General features: G+C 46.7%; 2 protein-coding genes across 3 annotated transcripts in view; one reads left to right on the plus strand and one right to left on the minus strand.

Moving 5' to 3' along the window:
• The window catches only part of DOCK1 (dedicator of cytokinesis 1), a 542,215-nt gene that overhangs the window by 205,420 nt on the left and 313,128 nt on the right, over positions 1–23,667 (plus strand). For both annotated transcript variants that reach the window (XM_027112936.1, XM_027112937.1), the window contains exons 26-27: positions 8,427–8,554; positions 10,524–10,619. In XM_027112936.1, the coding sequence (XP_026968737.1) occupies positions 8,427–8,554; positions 10,524–10,619 (224 nt within the window). The remainder of the gene's footprint in view (positions 1–8,426; positions 8,555–10,523; positions 10,620–23,667) is intronic.
• Positions 17,140–23,667, minus strand: part of INSYN2A (inhibitory synaptic factor 2A) — a 62,300-nt gene continuing 55,772 nt past the window's right edge. Inside the window, exon 4 of the mRNA XM_027112939.1 lies at positions 17,140–20,100. Within this exon, the coding sequence (XP_026968740.1) occupies positions 19,920–20,100 (181 nt within the window). The 3' untranslated portion in view covers positions 17,140–19,919. The remainder of the gene's footprint in view (positions 20,101–23,667) is intronic.

Here is a 23,667-nt window from a genome sequence, read left to right on the forward strand (position 1 = left end):
TCTGGCGCAGCTGCTGCCTGGTCCCTGTATTCTGGCTCCTGGCTCCCACATCTGTAAAAGTTGGACACGAGTAGATTGCTCCCGTGATCCCTTCCATTGCTGGCTCTGTTTTCTTTATTTCTGGTGTTTAAAGATTTGCATGGAAGGAGAGAATTATTTGAACAAATCGAATCATGTGGCTGCCGAGTTCTTAGATCGTTGAAAAGTAAGACGACTGTATAAGATGAATAGCAAACCTCCCCCATTTGCGGGGCTCTTACCGTTTAACTCGCATTGAAAGCGTTCATCTGGGTCTCAGTTCTGTGTAACAGGCTCAAGGTTATTAAATGCACTTTATGGATCATTTGTTGAATGTGACCAAACTAAAAACTAAGAAGCACATTATTTAGTGTTCATAAAATGAAAGTTTTAAATGGACAGATTCATTCTTGTATTTGCATCTTGCTTTGATGTAGAGCTGTAATGGAGTTATAGACGGATATTCTGCTTGGACATTTATAAGCTGATGATGCCTGTTGAATACCTTTTATAAAGATTAATATTTTTTACTCTGTGCCCATTACCAGAGCATTAATCATAATGGCTTCAGCCTGCACAGCTGAGGATGAACAGATGTGCAATCATTGCTGTCTGTAATCATAGTGGATCACACTGGGAAAGGGGGTGCGGAAGGCTGGCTGGTGTGTTGCAGGACCTCTGATCCCCACGGCTGATTTGCGTGGAGTCTGAGCCCACGGGCTGCCTGCTCCGGGCTGTCAGCATTCCCTTCTGTGCATGGCAGTGAAAACCAGGACAACCGTGCTGGCTGGTTTTCACTTCCTTGTGGGGTCAGGCCTGTGCCTTGACTCAGACTACCAGGCACTGATGAGGCCTGCAGTCCTGTACGTGTGAAGAGGATCTGACAGGAGGAAGCTGTGGCCTTGATTCTCCTTCCAAAGATGAACACTGGTTTATTAAAATGAGAAACCGCACAAGAGGTCTGTAACATCTCCTTCCCAGCATACTCCGAGACTGCGCTGTCCAACCGAGTTAGAATGCCAGCTACGTATGTAATTGATAATTTTATACAGTCGGCAGTAAGAAAAAAAAGTACAAAGCAGTTGGTGAAATTAATTTTAATAATATATTTTATCTGAAATATCATGTCAACATGACTTTGATCTAAATAGGGCAACTGGCATGTTTTACATTCTTGATTCATACGAAGTCTCTGAAATCCCGTGTGGTTTTCACATTTATCCCCATCTCAATTTGGATGCTGCATTTTCATCACAGATGCTTGATCTTAACATTTAATATAATTTACCAGTGAAAAGTAGACCTACATACCCAAGTTGTTCCCGTTGTTCCAAACAGTGGTTAACAATAACTGAATCAGATGTCTTTTCTTTCCATTTAAGTTAAAATAGTGCATAAAATGAACTGAAATGGAAAATTCCACTCCTCAGCTACTAGCTACATTTCAGGGGTTCACTGGCTACCCTACTGGACAGCAAACTCTAAGGCATTAGTTTTCTGTGTGTACTTTGTTGAAAAGGCTGACTTTGCATAATAGTATTATTTCTGTGACTGTTACTGACAGCTGCTAGTTACTGAATGCTTACTACTTGCCAGACACACACATTATATCATCTAATTCTCACAGTAAACCCGAGGGGTTAACAATATCAGGCCTATTTTGCAAAGAAGGACAATTAAGGATTTTAGAGAATTTAAGTCGCTCGCCTGAGATCCAAGGCAAAGAGTGAGCAAGGTGGATTTTATGATTTCCTGTGTGCACGGGTAAACTGAACTTTAGTGAGGCCAGAAGGCTGTTCCAAAATCAAAAAGACTGTTAGTCCCAAACTCCCAATTTGTCCCTCCCCTCTCCTTCCCCTTTGGCAACCATAAGTTTGTTTTCTATGTCTGTGAGTCTTGGGATTAACAAAAGTACACTACTATGTATAAAATAGGTAAACAGCAAGGACCTTGTGATAAGCAATATCTTGTAATAACCTATAATGGAAAGCAATCTGAAAAAGGTTAGATATGTGTATAACTGAATCACTGTGCTGTATACCGGAAACTAACACATCATTGTAAATCAGCTCTACTCCAATTAAAAAGCCAACAAACAAAATCGAATAGACCCAGGTTCCTGGACTTGCAGTCAGGTATTTGTTGCAGCTGTTTTCCATGTGTTTATCTATGGGTAGTTTATTTGAAATGTGTTTTCTTTTTAAAATATAAGGGTTTGTTTGATTGTTTTTCTTTCTCTCTTTTTTTTTCTTTTCTCTGTTTTTCCTTGAGTGGGGGGATCGTCAGCTTCCTGGGCCATCTGTTTTGAACAAAATGGGACAATTGGCACAAATCACGCTAGAGAAGTGACATTCTGTTCATGGAGAAGGGTATTCAGGATGCTGAGTTGGGACACTCAGAATATGACAGGAGATTCCTCTTCCTTGGATGCTTTAAAACAGCTCATTGCAGGCGTGAGTGTGTGTGTGTAAGTGTGAGTGTGTGGTGTGAGTGTGTGTGGTGTGTGGTATGTGTGTGTGTGTGTGGTGTGAGTGAGTGTGGTGTTTGTGTGAATGTGTATGGTGTGTGTGGTGTGTGTGAGTGTGGGGTGTGAGAGTGTGTGAGTGTGTGTGGTGTGAGAGTGTGTGTGTGGGGGGGTAGTAGGTTCCTCTGTGCTCTTAATTTTTTGTCTTGACTTACAATAAAATTTCGGGATCTTTAGTGTTATTCCAAACTTGTGTCCCACTACTTCTTGAAAAACAAACTTGAAGGAGCTGAAATGCAGAGTGGGGACGTCCTTTGTAGAGTGAGGTTTGTTTTGCTTTGGTTGGGGGCTGCTGGGTGGCTGGGACGGCACCAGGAGGTGGACCTGCTTCTCACTGCAGAGTCTCCTGTGATAACCCTGCACCTGTAATCACAGTGACCCCAGACCACTGCTCACGTGCGGGTGTGAGCACACACACGCTCACACACGTGTGTGCCCGTGCGCCTGAACACTGCTGTCCGGATCGGCTTGGACACCATCCAGTGAAACTGAGCCACCAGAAAGGCAGGAGCGATCTTGCTATGGTTGCTTTGTCCCTCTGGCGTCTTCCTGGGATGCGACGGGGCAGCCCTCGGCTGCAGGTCCTTCCTCGACTGATAGGAGCAAAGTGCTAGGTTTACGCATGAAAAAGGACAAAAAGTCCTATGGACGAAAGTCCTATGCAGCAGCTGTCCTGCTGGGAAGAGCGCGCTTCTCCACACGAGCACATGCATGCATGCATGCATGCACACACACACACGGTTGCACACGTGCTTGAAGTCACTGCACACACGTGTGCACACATGGACACACACACTTTCACTGTCAGGTCTTAGTGTATGTGTGAGGGCTACTCCCATGGATGAGAACAAGACCTCTGCTCTCACGGAGACTGTGTCCCAGGAAGGAGAAACAGGTCACAGAGCTAGTCGTAATTTCCAGCAGTCCCAGAGCTGGCACCTGAGGCCTGCCTGTCCCCAGGTCCCAGAGCTGGGGCCTGCTGATCACGGCTCACCAAGAAGGTGGGTGTGTCAGCTTGGGCTGCTTCCAGCTTTGGTCCCTGCGGCCGCTGCAGGACTCTGGGGCGTTGCCATTCTTCCTGTGGGGACCTGGGACGTATTTCTGAAGGCGCTGCTGCCCTGTGTCCCTCTGTCTCTGGAGGCCTGCGTGAGATGCCTGGGGTGGTCCTTGTGCCTGTAAGAAAAGCCCAGGCAAGAGGCTGCTCTGCCTGGTGACCTGGTCCCGTGATGGGCGTGTGGTCGGGGATGGGGCCCTGTCCTGGGGCCGGAGGTGTGGTCCTCCACACAGGAACGTTGGACCCTCACAAAGTCCTGCTCGTGTTGTCTTGTTTCATCCTCTCGATGAAGTAGCCTTATCCCCATGACCCGCCTTTATCGTGACCAGCCAGAGATGGGGTGGGTTATGGCGTTAGAGCTACAGTTGTCCTATGGATGTTGAAAACATCCCACGTGTAAATACTATGGGTTCATCTGAAGGATTATAACAAATGGGTTTTTTATGTTCTCAGGCTAGGAGAATGAAATGTCTCTAAACGTGACAAAATGGTAGTGAAGTGTCCAAAAGTTTGGTGTCCGAAGCCTCAGAGGAGGCTGGGTAACAAATGCACAGAGCGATCGCAGAGCCCTGGGCTGGGTGGGGGGTGGGCGCTCCCACCAGGCAGCCGAGGATGGCTGACAGCATCCCTCCCCGGGGAAGATGGACAGGGCGGCCATCACTTCCCTCTCCCTGGAGTAATTCTGACAGATGACACCAACACACTCAGTTACTTCTGAGAACGGTGAAGTTCACACCTGCCTGTCCAGCGTGACAGATAAATGAGGCCATATGGAATGGACTTTGGCCAGGGCATATGGGTTGCCAGGGCCTACAGAGCCATTTCTGCAAGCTCTGAGTCCAGAGCTGTGTTCCCGGATCCTCTAGGGCTGCTTGTGGACACACGCCTGCTCCCGCGCTGGCCTAGCAAGCCCACTTGGCCTTCTACCGCTGTTGGGTCCCTCCCAGGCTTGCTTCAGACATGGCTTTGCTAAGCCTCCGTTGTCATGTTTTCCTTAGTCATGTGGTCAGGGTCTGTTTTTACCTGCTCAGCTCTTCGTGGCTCTTACTTCTCCCACTGACACGTCTTGGAAACTAGACTTATCCCCAGAACGGTGGTGGCAGTGATAGGCATGACAGCGCAGACAGGGTGGCCGAGGGCTCACCCCCCGTTGAGGTCACACTGGGTGAGGGAAAGAGGACTCATCCTGGAGATGTCCTGCCTGGGACCTTGAGGCTGAACACAGGCGGGGCTGCACGCAGCCAGCTTTGCCAGGGGACCTCTCCTGCCCCTTGGGTGCTGGGAGCTGGGAGTGTAGCCCCTACTGTGGATGTTGTGCTGTGGTGTGGAAGGTCAACAGAGCTGCTGGGGCGGATGTAACTTGCGAATGTCAGGATTGTGTAGGAAAGACATTGGATTTGGGATGCTTGTGGAGTTCGTGTATGCAGTGGGTCAGCATTTTGGGCAACTGCATTTTCAGGCTGGGTTCACTGCACGTGGTCATTTTCCTGTGGCATGTCCCTTGGACTGGCTTTGTCCCTGGGCGGCTCTCTGATGCCTGGGCTCCCCCATCCCCTCCACGCTGGCAGCCCGTCTCGGCTTGGGAGCACTTCCATCACAAGTTCAAGGGGCTGTGGCATTCAGAGAGATCCTCTCCATGGGGTCCTGTGTTCACCCTTGGCGTCACAGGAAGGGTTGGGTGGGAAGATAAGGGAATCGTGTGACGGCCCGTGACATCCAGGAGCACCAATGTGGAGAGACTGCCTGGTCCCCATGGGACAGCGCCGCCTCCTTGTGCTGTGCTCTCACTCCCTCACCTTCGGCGACCCCTGACAACATAGTCATCCAAGCCCGGCTGGCCCCTGTCCGGAAGATATGCAGCACTTCAGCATGTCTGCGTTACCCCTGCCTATGTATTGGTTACTGTAATGGTGATATCAACAAGTAAATGCATATACTCATATAGTCATTGGACAAAACTCAATCTGGAAAAATGGAGTTGCTATCAGTTCCTTTTCTAGGGATTAAATCAAAATGGAGCTTGAAAAAGCCTTAGCGTGAGCTTCCTACATGCGGTCCCCTGGAGGGCAGAGGAGCGGAAGGGCGTGTGCGGTTTCTGCACCTCCCCCGAGCTGCCTCGCGCCTCCAGCCCCATGCCTTCTTTATCGTGTACTTCTTGGGAAAGTCTTCTAAGCAAGTCTCTGCATACGTTCGGGAACGATTCCGATGTTGCCTGCTTATTTTTTCCTTATATTCAGAAAACTCAGGAAACATTAATGCAAAACTTGCTTTTAGGTATCATTAACTTTGGAAGTCCTAAAGTGTAAAATTCTAAAAACAAGCACAGGATATTTAAAGTTCCCGAGCTCTGCTGTCTTTTCTCTCGTGCACTGCATTTTAAAGGGACCTACAGCGGCTGGGCTGGTTTCACCATACAGAACTGGTGTTGTCAGCAGACAGTTCACGTTGGGGGATGGGTGGTGCTGGAGTTAAACAGGATTTCCCAACAGGAAGAGACGATTAGTAACTGCATTTCATCTCGAATCTTATTTGTGTCTGGTTCATTATTTTTCTTTGATTTTTCTGAACATTCTTTCTATTGTCCTATCTAAAAAACAAATGAAAACCCAAGTGATCTTTGATCCTTAGACCCCAGTGTGCCTTTATTTCACAGCCGTGCTTTCCGGAGCTGTGTCTGTGCTCCTATTTTCGTCTTCTCATCCCACTCCAGGAAGCTGCCTTGAGAAGGACTCCATCTGCTTTTATTTATTTCTTCTTTAATTTTATTTTTTTTCGATCTTTGGGCTGCACTGCACGGCACGTGGAATAGTTAGTTCCCTGACCAGAGATCGAACCTGTGCCCCTGCATTGGCAGCGTGGACTCTTAACCACTGGACCGCCAGGGAATTCTCCTCGGTGTGCTTTTTATTGTCACATCCCAGGGCTGTGCTTTTCTACCCGTTCTTGCCACCATATTTGGCCACGCTGGCCACCTGCCCTCCCTTGGTTTGGGTGATGTCATTCATCTCTGCGTCAGCCCACATCTTTCCTCGCTCCGTCTTCTGTTCTAATACCAACATCCTGACTGCTGTTCACAGTTTTCCCTTCTCATTCTACACATTCCTCTTCGATGGTCTTATTCACATACTTGGCATTTATTATGGTCTAGGGCTGTTGCTTCTTCAGTCTGTAAGGCTGGAAATCTCTAAGGTCTAGAACCCTCTCTCCATGTGCCTACTAGATGAGGCCGCTTGGAGGTCCAGCAGCAACTCAAATTCAACGTGTCCAGAACCTGGTCCTTTTCTCTGCCCTTAAGCACCCTTCTGTCCCCAGTTTCCTCTCCTTGCATGGCATCACACGGTGCCTTGGATGAACTTGTCACGCAAACGCTGGGTGCTGTGTTTGACTCTCCTTTAGCCCCCCCCCCTCCTCTCCACTTCATCACCTGCCACTGTGGTCAGCCTGCCTCCAGTTTGCTTTTGTTCAAGGCCTCTTCTTTCAAACTTGCCACTGAAGCAGGAGGTCAGGCCTTTACTGTTTCTTGCCTGGACTATTGCATTAGCTAACCTGTCCAGTAATGAGCCTCCCATCTCCACTGCCCTACCTGGCGCCATCACGGCTGCTGTCTCTGGCCTTTTGATCTGATCATGTCCCTTCCCTGTCAGCATCTTCTAGTTCTCCACCTCTTTCTGTCTCACCCATCATGTTCAGGATGAAATCCAACTGCCCGTCTGGTCTTTTATTCTGCTTCTCCTCTCCCCACCCTCCTGAACTGTGCATGTGGCTCTGTGGATATGTCATCTGCTCCTGTCTACTTGACTTGGTGAATAGGGTTCCTTTTCCTGGATGGTCCCCCCCCACTTTGTGGGAAATTCTGATTCCTCTTCCCAGCAGGTGAATGTATTACCTGCCTAACTTTCACCTCCAAGGTCAATACCTGCTCCCCGCCGCCCCCTCCCTCATTAGCCCAGGGGTCTGGGAGACCAAAGAGGGGCTGGGGCTCTTCACCAGTATCTGTATCACATCATAAGAGCAAGTACCCTGTCCTGAGCATCTCACCTGTGCCAGGCCCAGGCCTTCTTGCCTCACCTTGCAGGAGTACATTGTACCTCAAACCTGTGAGTAGCTAGTGCCACTGTGCCCATGTTAGCAATGAGGAAACCGAGGCTCAGAGAGGTAACTAGCTCTGCCCGAGATAACCTTGCAAGGAAGCCAACGGAATTTAAACCCAGGCAACCTCACTCCAGAGCCTGAGCTCTCAGCCCCCTGCAGACTGTCCCTCTGCAGATGTGAGCCCAGCAGAAAGTTGTCCCTGAGTGGGTAAACATGAAGTGGGGAATTTAGTAAGCTATGAACCGGCCAAGCTCAGGAAACTTCGGGAGGTATATGGGAGCAGGAAGGAGCCATGCTCTGGTCTTCCTAGGAAATAATAAGAAGAGCTGCAATTCAAATCATTTTTGTTGTAACAAGTATTTCTTCTAAAGTTGTAAATCAGTAAATGTACAGTTCAGCACAGAAATTAGTTAAAACCCCAGCATGCTTGTTTGCATTTGTGTCTATGTACGTACTGTTGGATGTATGTGAATATGTATTTATATGTTTGTTTGTGAACTGTCGTTGTATATTTACATGGTGACACACACACATATGCATGCACACGTGAGTGAATTATTTTATAAGAAAACAAGTGATTTCCTCCCAGTCAAGTAGTCTGACCCCCTCCAGATGTCAGTTTCACATTGCAATGTAAATGTAACGTGCAATGTCACAAGCTAGGAAAACAAGCTTCTAGCAAGCAGAGTTGCATCTTGGTGGGTCTCCTGCTGACTGGCAACCCGGTGTCCCCTGCAGACTGCAGAGAGATCCTGCTTCCCATGATGACGGATCAGCTCAAGTACCATCTGGAGAGACAGGAAGATCTGGAGGCCTGCTGCCAGCTGCTCAGCAACATCCTGGAGGTTCTGTACAGGAAGGACGTGGTGAGTAATGGCGGGGCTACCTCTGTGGACCCTGCAGCAAGTGTGGGCCTGCGATCCCCAGGGGCCCCAGCCTCCCAGGACCAAGTCATATTTGATTCAGTTAAAAAAGTATGGCCGGGGGCTTCCCTGGTGGTGCAGTGGTTGGGAGTCAGCCTGCCGATGCAGGGGACACGGGTTCGTGCCCCGGTATGGGAGGATCCCACGTGCCGTGGAGCGGCTGGGCCCGTGAGCCATGGCCGCTGAGCCTGCGCGTCCGGAGCCTGTGCTCCGCAACGGGGGAGGCCACAGCAGTGAGAGGCCCGCGTACAGCAAAAAAAAAAAACATGGCCTGAATTTTAAGGGTTATCCTTTCTTTTTCTCTCTCTAGAGTTGCATCCTCAAATTATTTTTTATTTATGTGTAAAGCATGATGATTATATTACCATGTGTGCTTTTCAGCACTGAAGATACTGTTTTATGTTTGTTTCCTATGACTTCTCAGCTAAGTGACTCCCAAGACTTAGATTTGATATTTAAGGTCAAAGGCTTTGATATTAAAAATTAGAAATAAACAACAGGAGGCTAATTGCCTGCTTTCTTTCAATTATTATTTTATATTTAATAAATAGATAATATTATTATTTTATACACGCACATAGTAGTTGTTGGTTGTTTTAAGTGCGTCTGAGAGTTTTGAGAAGAGCAGTTCTCTGCCCCTTTTCCTGGGTTCCTCCCCCCACAGGCAGTTTTTTCCTGTGCTTTCTTGGCAGTGTTTTTTTAAAATGGTATTTCCTTTTGCATTTCTCAATTGTATGCTTATTCCACGGACCTTCTGTCTTAATCAAAAGCTGGTGCAAGCACATATGGAAACATCTGACCCTGTGCTTCCGCGACCCCATTGTACCCAGCACATTCATTTGGGCACACGTGTGCACACATATGTAAAGACATTGGTTCTCCAGGTGTGTCTGGACAGGTGTACAGGGCCATGTCTGTCTCTGCCTCTAGCAGTGTGTCTGCCTCTAGCAGTGGCCAGATGGGCCAGGATTTTAAGTCGGCAGGATTTGCTCTTAGCTCTTCCCCACGTGACCTCCTGCCACCTCCCCAGTCCACACACACACACACACACACACGTGCACGTGCACGCGCATGCACGCACCTGTCCTGCCCACTTCCTTGCTGCACCTGCTCATTCTCTCAGAGCCTGGGTGTTGCCCTTGAAGAAGGAGATAAGGTAAAGTAATTCATTGGGATGGTGGCTGCATCCGCTCTTCCCGGGCTTTGCCTTTGAAAGGTGTTGGAAGCCTTAACCCAAAGGCCAGCCTCCAGGGGTCCCATGCCAGGCCTTTTCCTTTTCTTATCAGATGAAAGGTTGGGAGTAAAGAGGTTGTGTGGCCAAGCCTCACAGAGGAGGTAGTGCCTGCCTGGCCTGTGCGGAAGCATCTAGAAAGCCCATTTAAACACGTTCAAAGTTCATGAAGAAGAATCGGCAGTCCCATCACACACAAAATAAAGGAGCAAATTCTTACTGATAGAAGGTTCTGTGGCACTCTGAATTTTAAGTAAACATTCAATTCCATGTGATTGTGCCCACATTATTGGGACCTGACATGCAGAGCCATCTATGGTTGTTATCTGTCAGCCTTCCATTTACAAGTGGCCAAGTGTCTTTAGAAAACTCACTGGTGAGCTAATCAGGGATCATAAACATTATATTGTTTAAACAGAGTTGCTTTTATTTTTAAGGTTTGCTTCAATTAAATTACTATGATTATATAACACATTATCATTAATGGACTATAATTAATAAAATGCCTTGAGTTTTCTTTGTGAAGGCTTTTGCCTCTGACAGGGGCCATTTTTCATCTCGTTAAGTGTTGTAATTGATTTACTCTTTACAGAATAAATGAATTCAGTGACAGCCGCGGGACGGGCATGTTAATGACTGTCTTAGGTGGTGGTATATTTACACTGGTGTGTCCTCCTGCAGGGACCAACTCAGAGGCATGTCCAGATTATCATGGAGAAGCTTCTCCGGACAGTGAACCGAACCGTCATTTCCATGGGACGGGATTCTGAACTCATCGTAAGTGCTCGGTGACACGCTTGTGGGTTTCATTGTGCCTGACAGCATCTTTCCCGGGAAAGTCATTCACTCTCAAGCCCGAAAATCCATGTGGTTCTTTCCCACCTGCCTTTTGAAACTAACCATGTTGTACAACCATACAGCAAGCAGTGGGGATGCATTTATTTACAGTCTAGTAGGTTAAAGGTACTCATTGCCACGATCCCATAAGTAAGTGTCAAAGTTGAAGAGTAACAAACCAACATTTGGTTCTAGTTTTCTTATTGCTTACTTCTAGCAAAGGATGTATATGTTCTTCTAAGTCCTCATTCTTCTGGCAGGTTCTTTCTACGTATTTACATTTAAGATGCCATTAATAAAATTTTATGAAGGGCCTTAAAAAGGAATTGAGGCCCTCCGATTTCGCTGTTTAATGTCTACTCTAAAGTATTGTAGGTGTCTGTCCTGTTCAGATTGTCGAGACAAGGAATGGTGTCTGTTCTCTTTCTCAGAGTTTTAACGATAATTTAGCAAGCTTATCGCCGAAGCAAGACCAGAGCATTTTCATATTATGGTGATTTTTCCAGAGTCTGCCACTCTCCTCCTCACCGTCATTATTCTTAAATATGGTTTCGTGGGCAAAAGATGCATTCGTAGGTCCCATTTAATTTCTTTAATTTCTAGTACATGTTACCGTGTAACTGAGTTTGGTGGTTCGCATTTCAAAAAAATAGCTTTCCTAACCACAGAACAGAAAATCCAGTTGGAGTCTTCGCTGGCAGTCAGACTAGGCACATTGGTCTTCTTTGGGTGATTTTAGTTCTGTCTGCGTAGCCTGGGAACGGATCAAGTACAGTGACCCGTCTGTCTCCGTCAGGCAGCAAAGCAAGACCGGAGCACTGGGCTTGTGTCGGTTTCTGTGGCTGCATCACCGTAAAGGCTGCGGTCTGTGGTTTTGGGTGAATCACAGGAGAATAACTGCTGCCTTTGTATGTTTGCATCCAGTAAGATCGTCTAGTTTATGTCTCAGGGTTTTAGCATGTGTTATGTGCAGAGTTTCCCTTTTAAGGTATATCTCTTTCAGGTTTGGATTATAACATGTATAAATTAGGGAATAAAATATTTCCTTGTAAATTGGCGTTGCTTGCAGTGGATTTTCCGTTATTCTGTAATCATGCTCTTCATCATAACGATTCTTTTCTGTAATCTGGAAATGCTTTTGCATACGTGGGTGGAGACTGAGCCCTGTGGAGGAAGAATTGGGGTGACTCCAGGGGCACCCCCGGGGTCCGGTGTTCCTGTCTTCTTGGGGTTGTGCCCTGGGTGCCCCTGGAACACTCCCGTTGTGGAACTCAAGAGGGCTTTAAGTAGAAAGAATGAATGTGCCTTCAAGTTGAACCAAGTTTGGTGTCATTCTGCTAAGACCCCTGTTGGAACAGGCTGGAGCAGCGGGGCTGAGGTGACGTTCTGGCTGTCACGGAGTCACAGTGAGCGTGTTGGGCACTCACGATGGGCAGATGGAGAACATGGCCGACGTGGAGGCCAGTGAACTGATGAGATGTTTCTGTCTCTGGTTAGCGGTGTGTTCACTTGGGTTATAAGCCCACCCTGGCCAGCAGTTGAACTGGGGAGAGGAGGGCGGGGAGGAAGCCCATAACGGTTTGGATGGGACCTTAGCCTGGGGCCAGATTGTAAGACATGCTTGCAGCTCAGTCATAGTTTCTAGAATGGAGCGTGGTGACTTCTCTCAGACCACGTGGTCCTGGAGGCCTTTGGGAAATTTCTCACATCTCAGACATAGTGATAATAGCGGCGCAAGTAATAGCTGCTCTCACCGAGCACTTGTGGACGTGCTGGGCACTGTGTAATGAACGGAGGGTCCTCACTTAACCCTCCGCTTCATCGTGCATAGGCCGCTGCAGAAATGCCTTGCAGAGAGATGGGAAACGGTCCCAGACCCACAGCTAGCGTGGCGGCGCTTGTGGGGAGCCCGGGCTGGCGCCAGCGCTGGCTTTCCTTGGTGTCTTCTGTGAGACTGAGACTCACGGTGCTGATCTCAGTGCTGGTCCAGGAGGCCCAGAGGAGGGCTCGGAATTCCTCCTGGTTCGGCATCGTAGTTAGTGCGGCAGCCGCCCAGGGCAATAAGCGCCTTTTGCCCTTTGCCACCTTCAGTCGTTTTCGTGGACCAAATGTCAGGATGTCCTGGAGGAAGACGGGCCAGACCACGGATCGGTTGCCCCTTTCCTGAAGGGCTTGGAGGAAGCCATGTGTCCTAAGGAACCCTTAGGGGTGCCTGGGAAGAGCCCTTGCACCTTTACCAAGGGGGCATGAAGTGAGGACCCAGGCTCAGTCTTACCTAGCTGTGGCCCTGCTCCTACCGCATAGGTGACGGGGTCCAGGGCACCGTCAGGGGCCACGGGGCACTAGAGCAAGCTGCCTACATCCAGGTGCATCCCCCCACCGCCCTGTCCTTCTCCAGCAGAAGTCTCCAGAAGCAGGAACAGGATTTTGGTCCTAAGCTAACTCCTCCCAATGCCAGCATCTCTAATGTGTATACAAGGAGGCCAGAAGTTCCTTCCTAAAATGAACTAGGCTGTCAGGGAAGGAATCTCGAAAAAAAACAAACAAAGAAAACAACTGAATATAACTATAATTATTTAATGAATGATGACAGCATTAAGATGTTTCCAGGAAGGACATTCTCCATTTCACACTGGAGATGTTCAGAGACTCTTTCAGTCGTCAAGGAACCACGAGTCCCCTCTGTGGCGTCCACAGAGCAGTGAGACTGAAACGTTGCCCTGCTGAGCTCAGCCTTGCTGTCCACGTGGGCTCCCATGCAGACTTATGCATTAGCTTCTTAACGTCACTGTTGCAGCTCGGTGAATTTAGACGAGAGGAAGATCTGGGGAAGAAAATATCCCTGACAAGGTGGCCAAAAAACGTAATCAGTGGCCCTTTTAGAGTGGAAAGAGAGCAGAAAATCGTTATAGGCCTGTTTGGGCTCAGCTGTAACATCCCGTTACACCACAGAGATCCCAGCCCTTATGTGTTTGCTCCTCTTTTTTGCATCAGTGGAATGGAAATGGTATAACTGTGAATCAGCTCACAAATTCTAAAGAATCGCTGAAAATGGACTTTAACAATTTAAGTGATTAAAAAGGTTTTGAAGAGCTGTGCTTCACTTAATGATTTATTTCATGATATTGTCAACAGTAGTAGAAGCGTGACGTCTCTTTCCATCAAAACAAGTTATTCGTTGGGGATGAGTTGTAGCCTGACAGTTTCCCCATGTGTTTATATATGGAATTGAGAAGTGGGGAGCTTCACAAGCCATTGGCTAAGCTGTGATGTACTGTATAAGCGTCATCTTTTAACTGTATCTATGGTACCTTGTAAACACCATGCAGTTGGTTATATATCATTTGTTTTAGTTCATTTTATACCTTTCAACTTTATATTTGAAATGGGCTATTGGAATGCATCTCAGGCAGAGGATAAAAATATGCCATGATCCTAAGTATTATAGTTTTTTTAACAAATTAAACTCCATTTGGCAAGTGTAGGACTGTAGATTGCGTGGTTGCCTACAGCAGGCCCTAACACAGAAGGCTTGCAGTAACCTTGCCACAGAATTAAGATGCCATTTTATCTTTATTCCAGGATCGTCTAATGCTATAGAATAATTGAGTGGGGTGCTGAGCTTTACATGGTCTGATTTCAGATTTTATTTTTCTCTTCCTCTTTGAAAAGATTTCTAGGCCATCAGCGTTGGGCACCTTCTTGGTCATTGTGTATGGTTCTGAGCAGGGGGCCATGGTGGCTTAGGTGCTCTTGTCTGGTGGGCAGGTGACATGGTTTCCCCCTCCCTTGACCCCCCCCCCCCCACCAACACACACATGCCTGTGTCTTTGCTGGAGTAAGTGCTGTAACAAAGCTGGGTTGAGAGCAGACAGGATGAGTAGTACGCGTGACCCTTCCTTCTCTTGTGATATTAGCCTCTGCTGCCTCTTTCAAATAATAAGATTTACGTTCTGTTAATGGGTCCTTTAAAAATGTAATTGAGTGAGAAGGACTTTTTAAAGGTTATTCTATGGCCTGGATACACACCAGAAGACTGAAAATTACTAATTCACGAAAATGAAAATGTGGCCTTCTTCAAAAGAAAGGTTCCCTTGGAAAATCCACAGAAGTAGGCTTAGGAAAGGGAAACATTCTTCCTGCATTCTCCACTTGTTCTTGTGACCACCAGACCTCCTGATTCCCTAGACTCAAGTGATGGAAGTTCTTTTGTTTCTACTCCGAACCCCAGCTGTAGGGGACGTAGACGGGTGCGGTGTGTTTCATCGTGACAGTGGCACTATTGGTGGGGAAGAGATGCTGCTAGTGAAAAGTCCACTGATTTCTTTGAGCCTGCGTGATTTATAATGACCTGACATAGTTCTTCATTTAAAAGATACTGTAAAAGACTCCCTTTTACCAAGACTCATCACCAAATATTTACACAAAGATGTTATTTCCCCACGCACGAACATTTGTTTTGCGATATTTATTCTAATGGACTTTATGTATGAATGTGCTTTTAACAAAATGCTATTCTTAATCTTGCCTTGCAAAAGAAAGCAATGCATTATAAAAGTTTCAAGTGGACAGTATCTGGTTTTTCTCTATGAGTGTTGCAAAAAGTGTCTCTAACTTGTATGTTTGTTAATAAACCTACTTAGGAAACATCTGACTTCCAGAAAATCATCCTATCACAGGTACACGTGTGAGTTGTGATGACTTTATAAATTCATTTCCATATGGTATCGGTATAGCAGTATATAGCGGTATATGCCTTTCACGTGTGTCTGTGGCTGTAGTATTTTTTCAAGGTTGGTCACTGACTGTGGATTTACTGCAGAGGAAATGAAAACCATATCATTACCTGGGTAAAATACGCTGTGCAGTTCCTGCATGTTCATCCCAAGCCGTATCTTAAATTAATTATTGAGCTCCTTAAAAGGCATTATGCTGCTTGCATATGACCTTCTCATCTGCCAAAACGTATGCTGCACATTATAGCACGACGAGTTATCCCTAGTTCACAAAACAGAACATTATTTCTGAATCATGTAGTTCTTCTCTTCCTGTAAATAAGTTGGTTGCGCACTTATCCCATGCCAAATGTGCCAGTGGCAGAGCTTTTCTAGATAAAAGGAGACACATCAATGTCGAGTCAGCTGCTGTTACCTTTAGGTGACACTGCACCAGTGACTCTTGTCTTCCTTACTAGTCACGTCAAATTTTATTCGCTGATAAAAATGCTCCCAAAGAATCATTCCAGCTGTGGTGGGCTTTGTAAACGTGTTGTGCCCTCACAGACAGGGTGGAATGGAGGAGTTCACGGCCCGTTTCGTGTATTTTGTCCTTGCTCTCTTCGAGAAGAAGCACAGAGCAAGCGCTTGAATTTAATGGTGTGTCTTCTGAGTTGGAATTGAGGATTGTGTATCTGCCTCGCCTATGACGGCACCCTAAGGAGAATGGCTTTGCAAGGCGTGCTCGTTGTTGCGGTTTGAGATTGGAGTCGGCCTGGTGTGGGTCCGTGAATGATGATGCCGTTTCTGCCACACCTCAGGTCTCCATGGCAGTGGACACCTTGGCAACCTCATAGGATGTGGGAAACTTCTGCCAACTTCATGTGCCCTTTCCAAGATAGCAAGGTTTCCCCACACCTTGATTTTCTCCCCAGTTTTACTCTGCTTTGGGGGAGAGTCTGAGATGGAAGGACCAGATGCAGAGGCCTGGGACCTCTCCTTGGAGGCTAGTCGCACACTTTCAGAATGACTGGTGGGCACCTGTGTGGCAGAATGCCCTTTGTTGGATCTAGTTATCGATAAGAGAGGACCCCTGAGGCCGCACCAGTATTCGGCTCACAGATAATTGTAGAATGTGACTTGGAGTTTTTTCCCCCAGTGCTCCGGGCATTGGGTCTTCCTCTCTATCCTATACTTGAGCTGCACTCACCCACTTCTTGCCCCAGAGGAACTTGTGAGGCAGTGGGAGCCTTCCATCTCAGCCGAATCCTTGCTCCCGCACCTTGCAAGTGGACTCTGCTATTGCAGAGCTCAGGAAAGGGGGTGGTGACCTCTCCTCTCCTGAGTTTCCAGGGGGCCCTCTCCCTTGGGAGAGGAGGTTGGTTTGCGCTGGTCTCTGTGGGAGACCCAGACTGAGCACCCCAGTGCTCAGTCCCACTGGGGCACTGGTCCCCTACCCCGGGGAGGGAAGAAGAAAGGAAGGAGTTGGCCGACCCCCTGGGGCTGCGGACCTGCCTGATGGATGATCTAGAGAGAATCTGTCTCCAGGGGGGCATGGCAGGGTTTGCCCTGGAAACACTGATGAGTTCAGTTGTCCCCCGGAGGTTCTTTAAAAATTAGACCTGGGCTTCCCTGGTGGCGCAGTGGTTGAGAGTCCGCCTGCCGATGCAGGGCGTGCCCCAGTCCGGGAGGATCCCACATGCCGCGGAGCGGCTGGGTCCGTGAGCCGTGGCCGCTGAGCCTGCGCGTCCGGAGCCTGTGCTCCGCAACGGGAGAGGCCACAACAGTGAGAGGCCCGCGTGCCGCAAAAAAAATAAAAATAAAAAATAAAAACAAAAATTAGACCTCAGCCAGATCCTGCTGTGGACTGTGCCCTTCGCCCTTAAAAGCCATCCTGTTCTCCTGGCAGCTGAAGCCCATGCCAGGGTGCGTGGTCTGGTCAACTGAGTCTGAGCTGGATTTCAGCCCTGCCCCCTCCCCAGCCAGACCAGGCCAGTAGGCAGTGCCCACGGCCCTTCTCCTCTCCCAAAGACCCAATGGAGTTCTCTTCAGCCTGAACATCTTTCCTTTATTATTATTTCCTCAGATTACTTATTTTTTACCAAATTATTGAAACCATGAAATAAGATTAATAGCCACACAAAACATGACCTTTGATTTTTTTTTATTTAAAAATTAATAAAGAACTTAGTGACAAGTATAATAATTTAATCTCTATACGTAATGCCATGTGTACATCTACATATGAGGGAACACGGTACTTTTTACCTTGGTTTTGTATCAAAGATTTTACTTAAATCTTTCTAAGAGAAGAGTCATCATCTGTTAGGACACATTGCAGTTAAACTGTGAAATGAGTTTGAAAATATTTTTTTTTCTATTCTGAAGACAGTTTCATTTTTAAATAGGAATTTATCTTCAGTTTCCTTTTTGATCCTGAAAATATTAACTTTTTTTTTTGTCTAGACTGCTTTCAAACAGTGATGTTACTTTGTTTACTAGATGTCCTCTTGTTTAGACGGAATTATGGTACTAAGCAGAGAGCTGCTAACACCCTTATTTCAATTCACTGAGATAGTCGGGATTTTGAAAACACAAGGAGAGATAGCTTGTTGCAAACATTTTTTATAACTTTAGTTAAAAAGAGTAGAAAATACATGAAACACATTTTTTTAAACTTTATCTCTACATGAAACAATTGCACTTCCTTCATGGTACAGGATCAACTTAGCCTTCCTCTTGCACAAAAATAGTTCTCAATTCTGTTAACTGATATTCAAGGATTTGTATCCTCATGTATCATGTCCACAAAAGATGCGTGTTTTTCTTTTAATTAAAGCACACATCTGTGATACAGCTTGAGTAATCCCCAAAGAATGCTTACATGAGATGCTCCTGTCACTTTTTTTTCAAGTCCACTAAGGTCTTTCTAGAATCAAAACACTTAGAGCGAAAATAGATTTGCTATTGAGTCAGGAGGAAAATGCGTGGCAAGAAATAGCTCCAATCTGAGAAACGCAGGTAGATCCTTTCACTAAGGCCGACCACCTTATTGGCATCTGGTCAGTGAGGTGTGCGTGTGAGCACGAGATTAGATAAGAAACGGTTGGACAGAGACCAGAAGACTCGGTTTCATTGTACATTCACAAACGACTCAAAATTAAAGTTGAACCAAAAAAAGTCAAAAGAAGATCCCTACGTCCTACTGTGAAAAGCCAAAACTTCATAGACAAGAGTCCTTAATAGACTAGGGGCTTTTGATTTCTATAAAAAGATACTTGCAAAGGTGCAAAGGAATGAGTGAAAAAATAAAGGAACTAAGATTTATATTGCAATGTGTAATCAAAAGAGAACTCGAAGTGTCACGATTTATTTAAAAAAGACCTAAAAACATTTGATTCACAGCTTTCCCCTAGGTATGTCATTTAGTACAACTCACTAATAGGTTAAATGTAGGTGACGTTAGTTGGTTTGTTGGTAGCAGCTAAACTAAGCACACGGTTTCTCTTTGAGATGGTCAGATCTTCTACAGTTGTTACAAAGCGTAACGAATCGTATAAAATGTCTGGCTAAGCTTTCGTGACGAACAGTGTCTCAGAGATTGATCCAGAGAAACACTTTCCGGTGGCAGAAAACGCCTGTGATTTATTGGTGACTGTATTATCTGCTGTGTATCTCTCTACGTGTGTTTTCAAATTCTTGCCAGGATTTATCATTTGGCCTTTGGGTACCAAAAGATTAAAAATGAGATCTGCGAAAGCTTAGTGTCCGATAGCTCTGACCCTGTCAGCTTGCAGTGATTAAAGGCATGTCCTGACTTTGGGGGACTCCTGGCTGCCGGGCATCTGCAGGGTGAGCAGTAAGCACGTCACCGGTCTGGAGTTGAAACAAACGCTGAATTTGAGGTGTCAGCGTGACGCTGAGATGTCACTTGGCTTAGCGCTACAGCACATGAGGCAAATATACATATAGTCACATTTTAGAGATTATTCATGGTCTCCGACCACTTGAAAAAAATTGTGCTTTCTCCGGAATTTGATGTGCTGAAAATTGCACTCGCCCCCCGCTTATTTGCAAAATTAAACATAAAAATGAAGTCCTTTGCAAATGTAAGGGCTACTTTTTCTTCTCAGTATTAAAAAAAAAATAAAGGCTTGAAAATAATTATGAGTTTTAGCTGTGTTACAGAGTGACAGCTTGCCGTTCTGCAGGTTGATAATGTAATCCTTGCTGATCTGAGGTGCGGGCATAGAATGTTTACTTATCATCTTTGACTATGTTAAGTTTCGTTTCCGGTTTTACATCCCACATCCCCGAACTGCAAGGAACAGCAGGCAAGGTGTGACATGTACTACTTCGCTTCTGTGAGTTGATCTGTTACAAAGGCCTTTTTGGTAAGCAGGGTGAGAACAGGTGGGGTCCGAGTCAGCCACCGTTCACTCCGTCCTATTCGTTTTGGGAAAGGATTTACTTTGAACTCCAGTGGGTTTTAAAGACGGCCTTTGGACTCCAAACACCATGAGTTTTAAAGGAACCAGAGTTTCCATCGTCCGTGCTTTTTAGATTCAGTTTTGGGTTTTTGCTTGGGAGTTGAGTAAGTCTCCTGAGAGTAAGGCGAGTGTGCGACCTGAGTTTCCTCGAAAGGATGGAGTTTCCTCAGAACTGGCTGGAGTTTGTCTTCTTGCTGCTTAAAATCTAGCTCCACACTAGAAAGAAGAGAGAGGGAAGAATTTAGTGCTTGGTCTTTCCTATGTAAAGAGCTCCCTTAGAGACAGCAGAATTTGGTGCCATCCCAGCAGGGTAATGATCATTCGGATGGTGTTTAATGCCGTTTGACGGTTCAGTATTAAGCAATTGGCTATAATATGTTTTAGTGCTCGGTCACTGTGAACTATCTCAAAAAGTTTCATTTTCTTTGAAAAATAACTTATTTGCATTCATTGCCAACTTTCGAAGTTTTATTAATGTACACAGGTGGTGTGAAAGCATAGACTCTGTTTGTTGAAATGAGAAATGTGACATGTGAGTAACCCTTTTGCTTGTCCATAGACTGCACACATGTGCTTCATGGGACAGAGAGGTAACCGAAGATATGTGTGTTCAGGGGTCGTCTTAGTGCATATACACCAGGTATTTGGAAGCTCTGTGCAACTTTTCACAAGGTCAGAGAAAACCATTTATCTCACCTGAAACAGTTGTAAAGTGAAGTGACCTTGGCTTCTGGTCTCCTTTGCAAAATCTCATCTGCCTAAAAAACTGGTAAGAGCCCAAATATCCAGCATTGGGGAAGAGAGTGTGTTTTATCAAGTCAACACCATTGAATATCACTCAGTTGTTCTCAAAGATAGTTTTCCAGGCAAAAAGATAGATAGTGTTCGGTGAAAATAACAAAACTGTAGTTACGTGGCTGAAGCCATAATATGCAAACATGCAGCCATGGGGAAGGACATTTGCCAGTAGTGATAGGGTTTGTGTTAGAACGACAGGGATAAAGCTGGTTTTCTTGTGTCTTATGAAATTTCTCCTGACAATGCTGCATTTGGCCTAGAGTCCTCCCATCCATTCATGGCTTTGGAAGGGACCATTGTTGACCCCCTAACTTTGGGTAGGACCCCCCTGCTCCAGTGTCACTCTTCTGTGATCAGCCCAGGGGCAATGGGCCTCGCCTCCCTTTTGGTTCCCTTGCCTGTACCCCTAGGATTTGAACCTGGGTGCTGCCTCACGCCAGGCCTCCGGAGATGTCCCCGCTGTGCTGCTTCCATTCTGCGCTGGGTGCCAGTCGAAATGTCAGTAGATTTCACTAAAGGCTCAGCAGTGATGATAATACTTGAGCTCAACATTTTACGTCCGGTGGAACCGTAAACCATTTACAAACATGATATCCTATTGATTTAGAGAACCATTAATCCTAGCTACATTTTGACATTTTGAAAAGACAAAAACAGCAAAGCTGTATTATCTGGAGTTTTAAAAACAAGTTCAAGACCCATCTAATGGACCGTGTCATGCTTTAAATCCACTGTTCCATTTTTCGTATCATCAAAGACTGTATTAGTGAAAAAATTAAAAATATTGTCAGAGAAGTTTATGGCTAGTTCTCCCCCTGTTCCCAAAACAAAAACTATTTCCCCCCCCTCATTTCAAAGGTCCTCTGAGTTATGCTGCAGTTTATAGGAAATAGAACAAAACCCCGTGAACTCATAACTTGCTAATCTAGAACGGGATAATGTAGTCATGCTTCCTCATGGGGACAGTTGCGAAAAGTGCACATCTCAGGACATGCTGCCTTTGTGAAACACGAGCCTCAGTTATCGTTTCAGTGGGAAGAACAGGGATTTCCCTCCTGGCTTTTTCATCTGATGCTGCGGAGTGGGGAGGGGGTGAGTGGGGGCTCAGATAAATCCCTTAACCTCTTTAAGGTTCGGTTTCCTTCACTTGAAGGGGTATAATAATTACTGTCCTGGTATCTTACTGAAAAATGGTAAGGATCCTCCCCACTCCCCCTGTCCTGAAAGAAAGAGTTTCTTAAACTATAAGATGCAATTCAGATATTATTTTCTCCTTATCATTTGTTGATCACTAATTGTATAATGGGGACAAGAGCTAACAATGATTAAGAAGCACCTATTCAAGAATTCTTCAACTTGGCCATTTAACAAGGAAAATAAGAGCCTTGCCATTGAGTCTGTAAGACAGTATAGCATCCAATGTGGTATTTTAGGTACAAAAGAGTAATTTTGTCAAGGTGCTTGGTTAGTATTGAAAGCATGTTCTCCAGATCATAACCATCTCAGTAGGCCCAGATAGGTTTTGTGTTATTAGGTCAGAGGGTGGGTGCTAGCATTTCCTGGGCTAACAGTACAATTCTGGGTACCTGTAATTATTGAATTCCCATTAAGCTCCTACATTGGGAATCCTGTTATTAACCAATTTATCACACCGCAGAACCACCACTGTAATCACAGCGTACTCTAATCTGAGTTCTTGTTTAACAAAATGACTCGACTTCATCTGTCTGTTGATTCCTATCTGCACTCCCCCACGACTGAGAAGCTGCCACCAGGAGCTGGTTTCTTTGTGGAGGGAGTGTGAGTGGCCGTGAGCACCTGCTGGGAGATGCCTGCAGTGAGGTGACCTTGAGCCCCGCACCTCCCTCCCGGTCTGTAACCCCAAGTTGCAGTGCACCTGCTTGTCAGGTGATGTCCGGGTACCAGGGGATGCTGTGCCCTGCTATCAGGTAGGAATAACGTGGCTCTGTCCAGTGTTTTCCACTGGGGGACTTTTCTCCTTTAGGGCGGAGCACACCAAGTCACCGGGTCAATGTGAAGCAGACAGCCGGCTGGAGAGGGCAGTGTCCGAAGGTTAATAGTCTGGCCGACTCTAGCTGACACAGAGCAAAGGTCCCTTCAGTCTTAGCAGCCAAATGGCCAGAATAAAGCAGCACCTGCTGCCCTGGTCCGCACAGAGGACTTGGACAGAAGCCAGCGGGGGACAGTCTAGGGCACTTGGACTCTGTGCCCAGAGCCCCTCCCTGTTTAACACAGCGAGCTGTCCAGATAGGGCCTGGGAGCGGGGGATGGGGGGTGGGTGCTGCCTCGGGGAGAAGCGATGGCCCTCGATTTGGGCTTCCACACTGATCGGAGGGACACGGGGGGCGTGTTGGCGGGGTTGGCTGCAGCTGCCCGGCAGACGGTGCCTGTGGGCACCGTCACCGTCTTCAGGGCTGTCGCTTTCTCCCCTGTCTGGAGCACGTGTCCTGGCCACTCCTTGCCCCTCTGTCCCCAGGCCCACATGACCTCCTTACTCTCTAGCACCTTCTGCAAGCTCCCCCACTCGGCTCCTTTCTCCCTTCTTGGCACTCACTACAGATGATTGCATTTGTCTCTGTGTCATTTTGCCTCCGTCCCCCGAATGCAGCTGCTGTGACGGGGTGACTCTTGTCCCGTCTCTGCTCCCAGCACCTACAGCACGGCCTGAGTCGCGGCAGTTGCCTACGTAATACTTACAGAATTAACGCGTGAGCCGTAAAAGACAAGTCCCGTCTCGGCTTTCGTCCCCATTGCCCTGGGCTGCTGTGTCTTGGTCGGTGATGTTGGCTGTGCCCCCTTGCTCTTCCCTCCCATCGAGCCCCTCCTTACTGCCGGTAAACAGGGCTTCTCCCGCAGGCAGCGCTATGGGACCCACTCTCGGTGGAATCTGTGGCCCGGCTCCCTTCTCTCAGAACTTAATCGAAGAAGATGCTGAAACTTTTGTCGTAAAACACACACCAGGAT

Source organism: Aethalodelphis obliquidens, unplaced genomic scaffold (genome assembly GCF_003676395.1).
Source record: "Aethalodelphis obliquidens isolate GAN/ISIS:26980383/991018 unplaced genomic scaffold, ASM367639v1 scaffold11, whole genome shotgun sequence".
NCBI classification, from domain to species: Eukaryota; Metazoa; Chordata; class Mammalia; order Artiodactyla; family Delphinidae; genus Aethalodelphis; species Aethalodelphis obliquidens.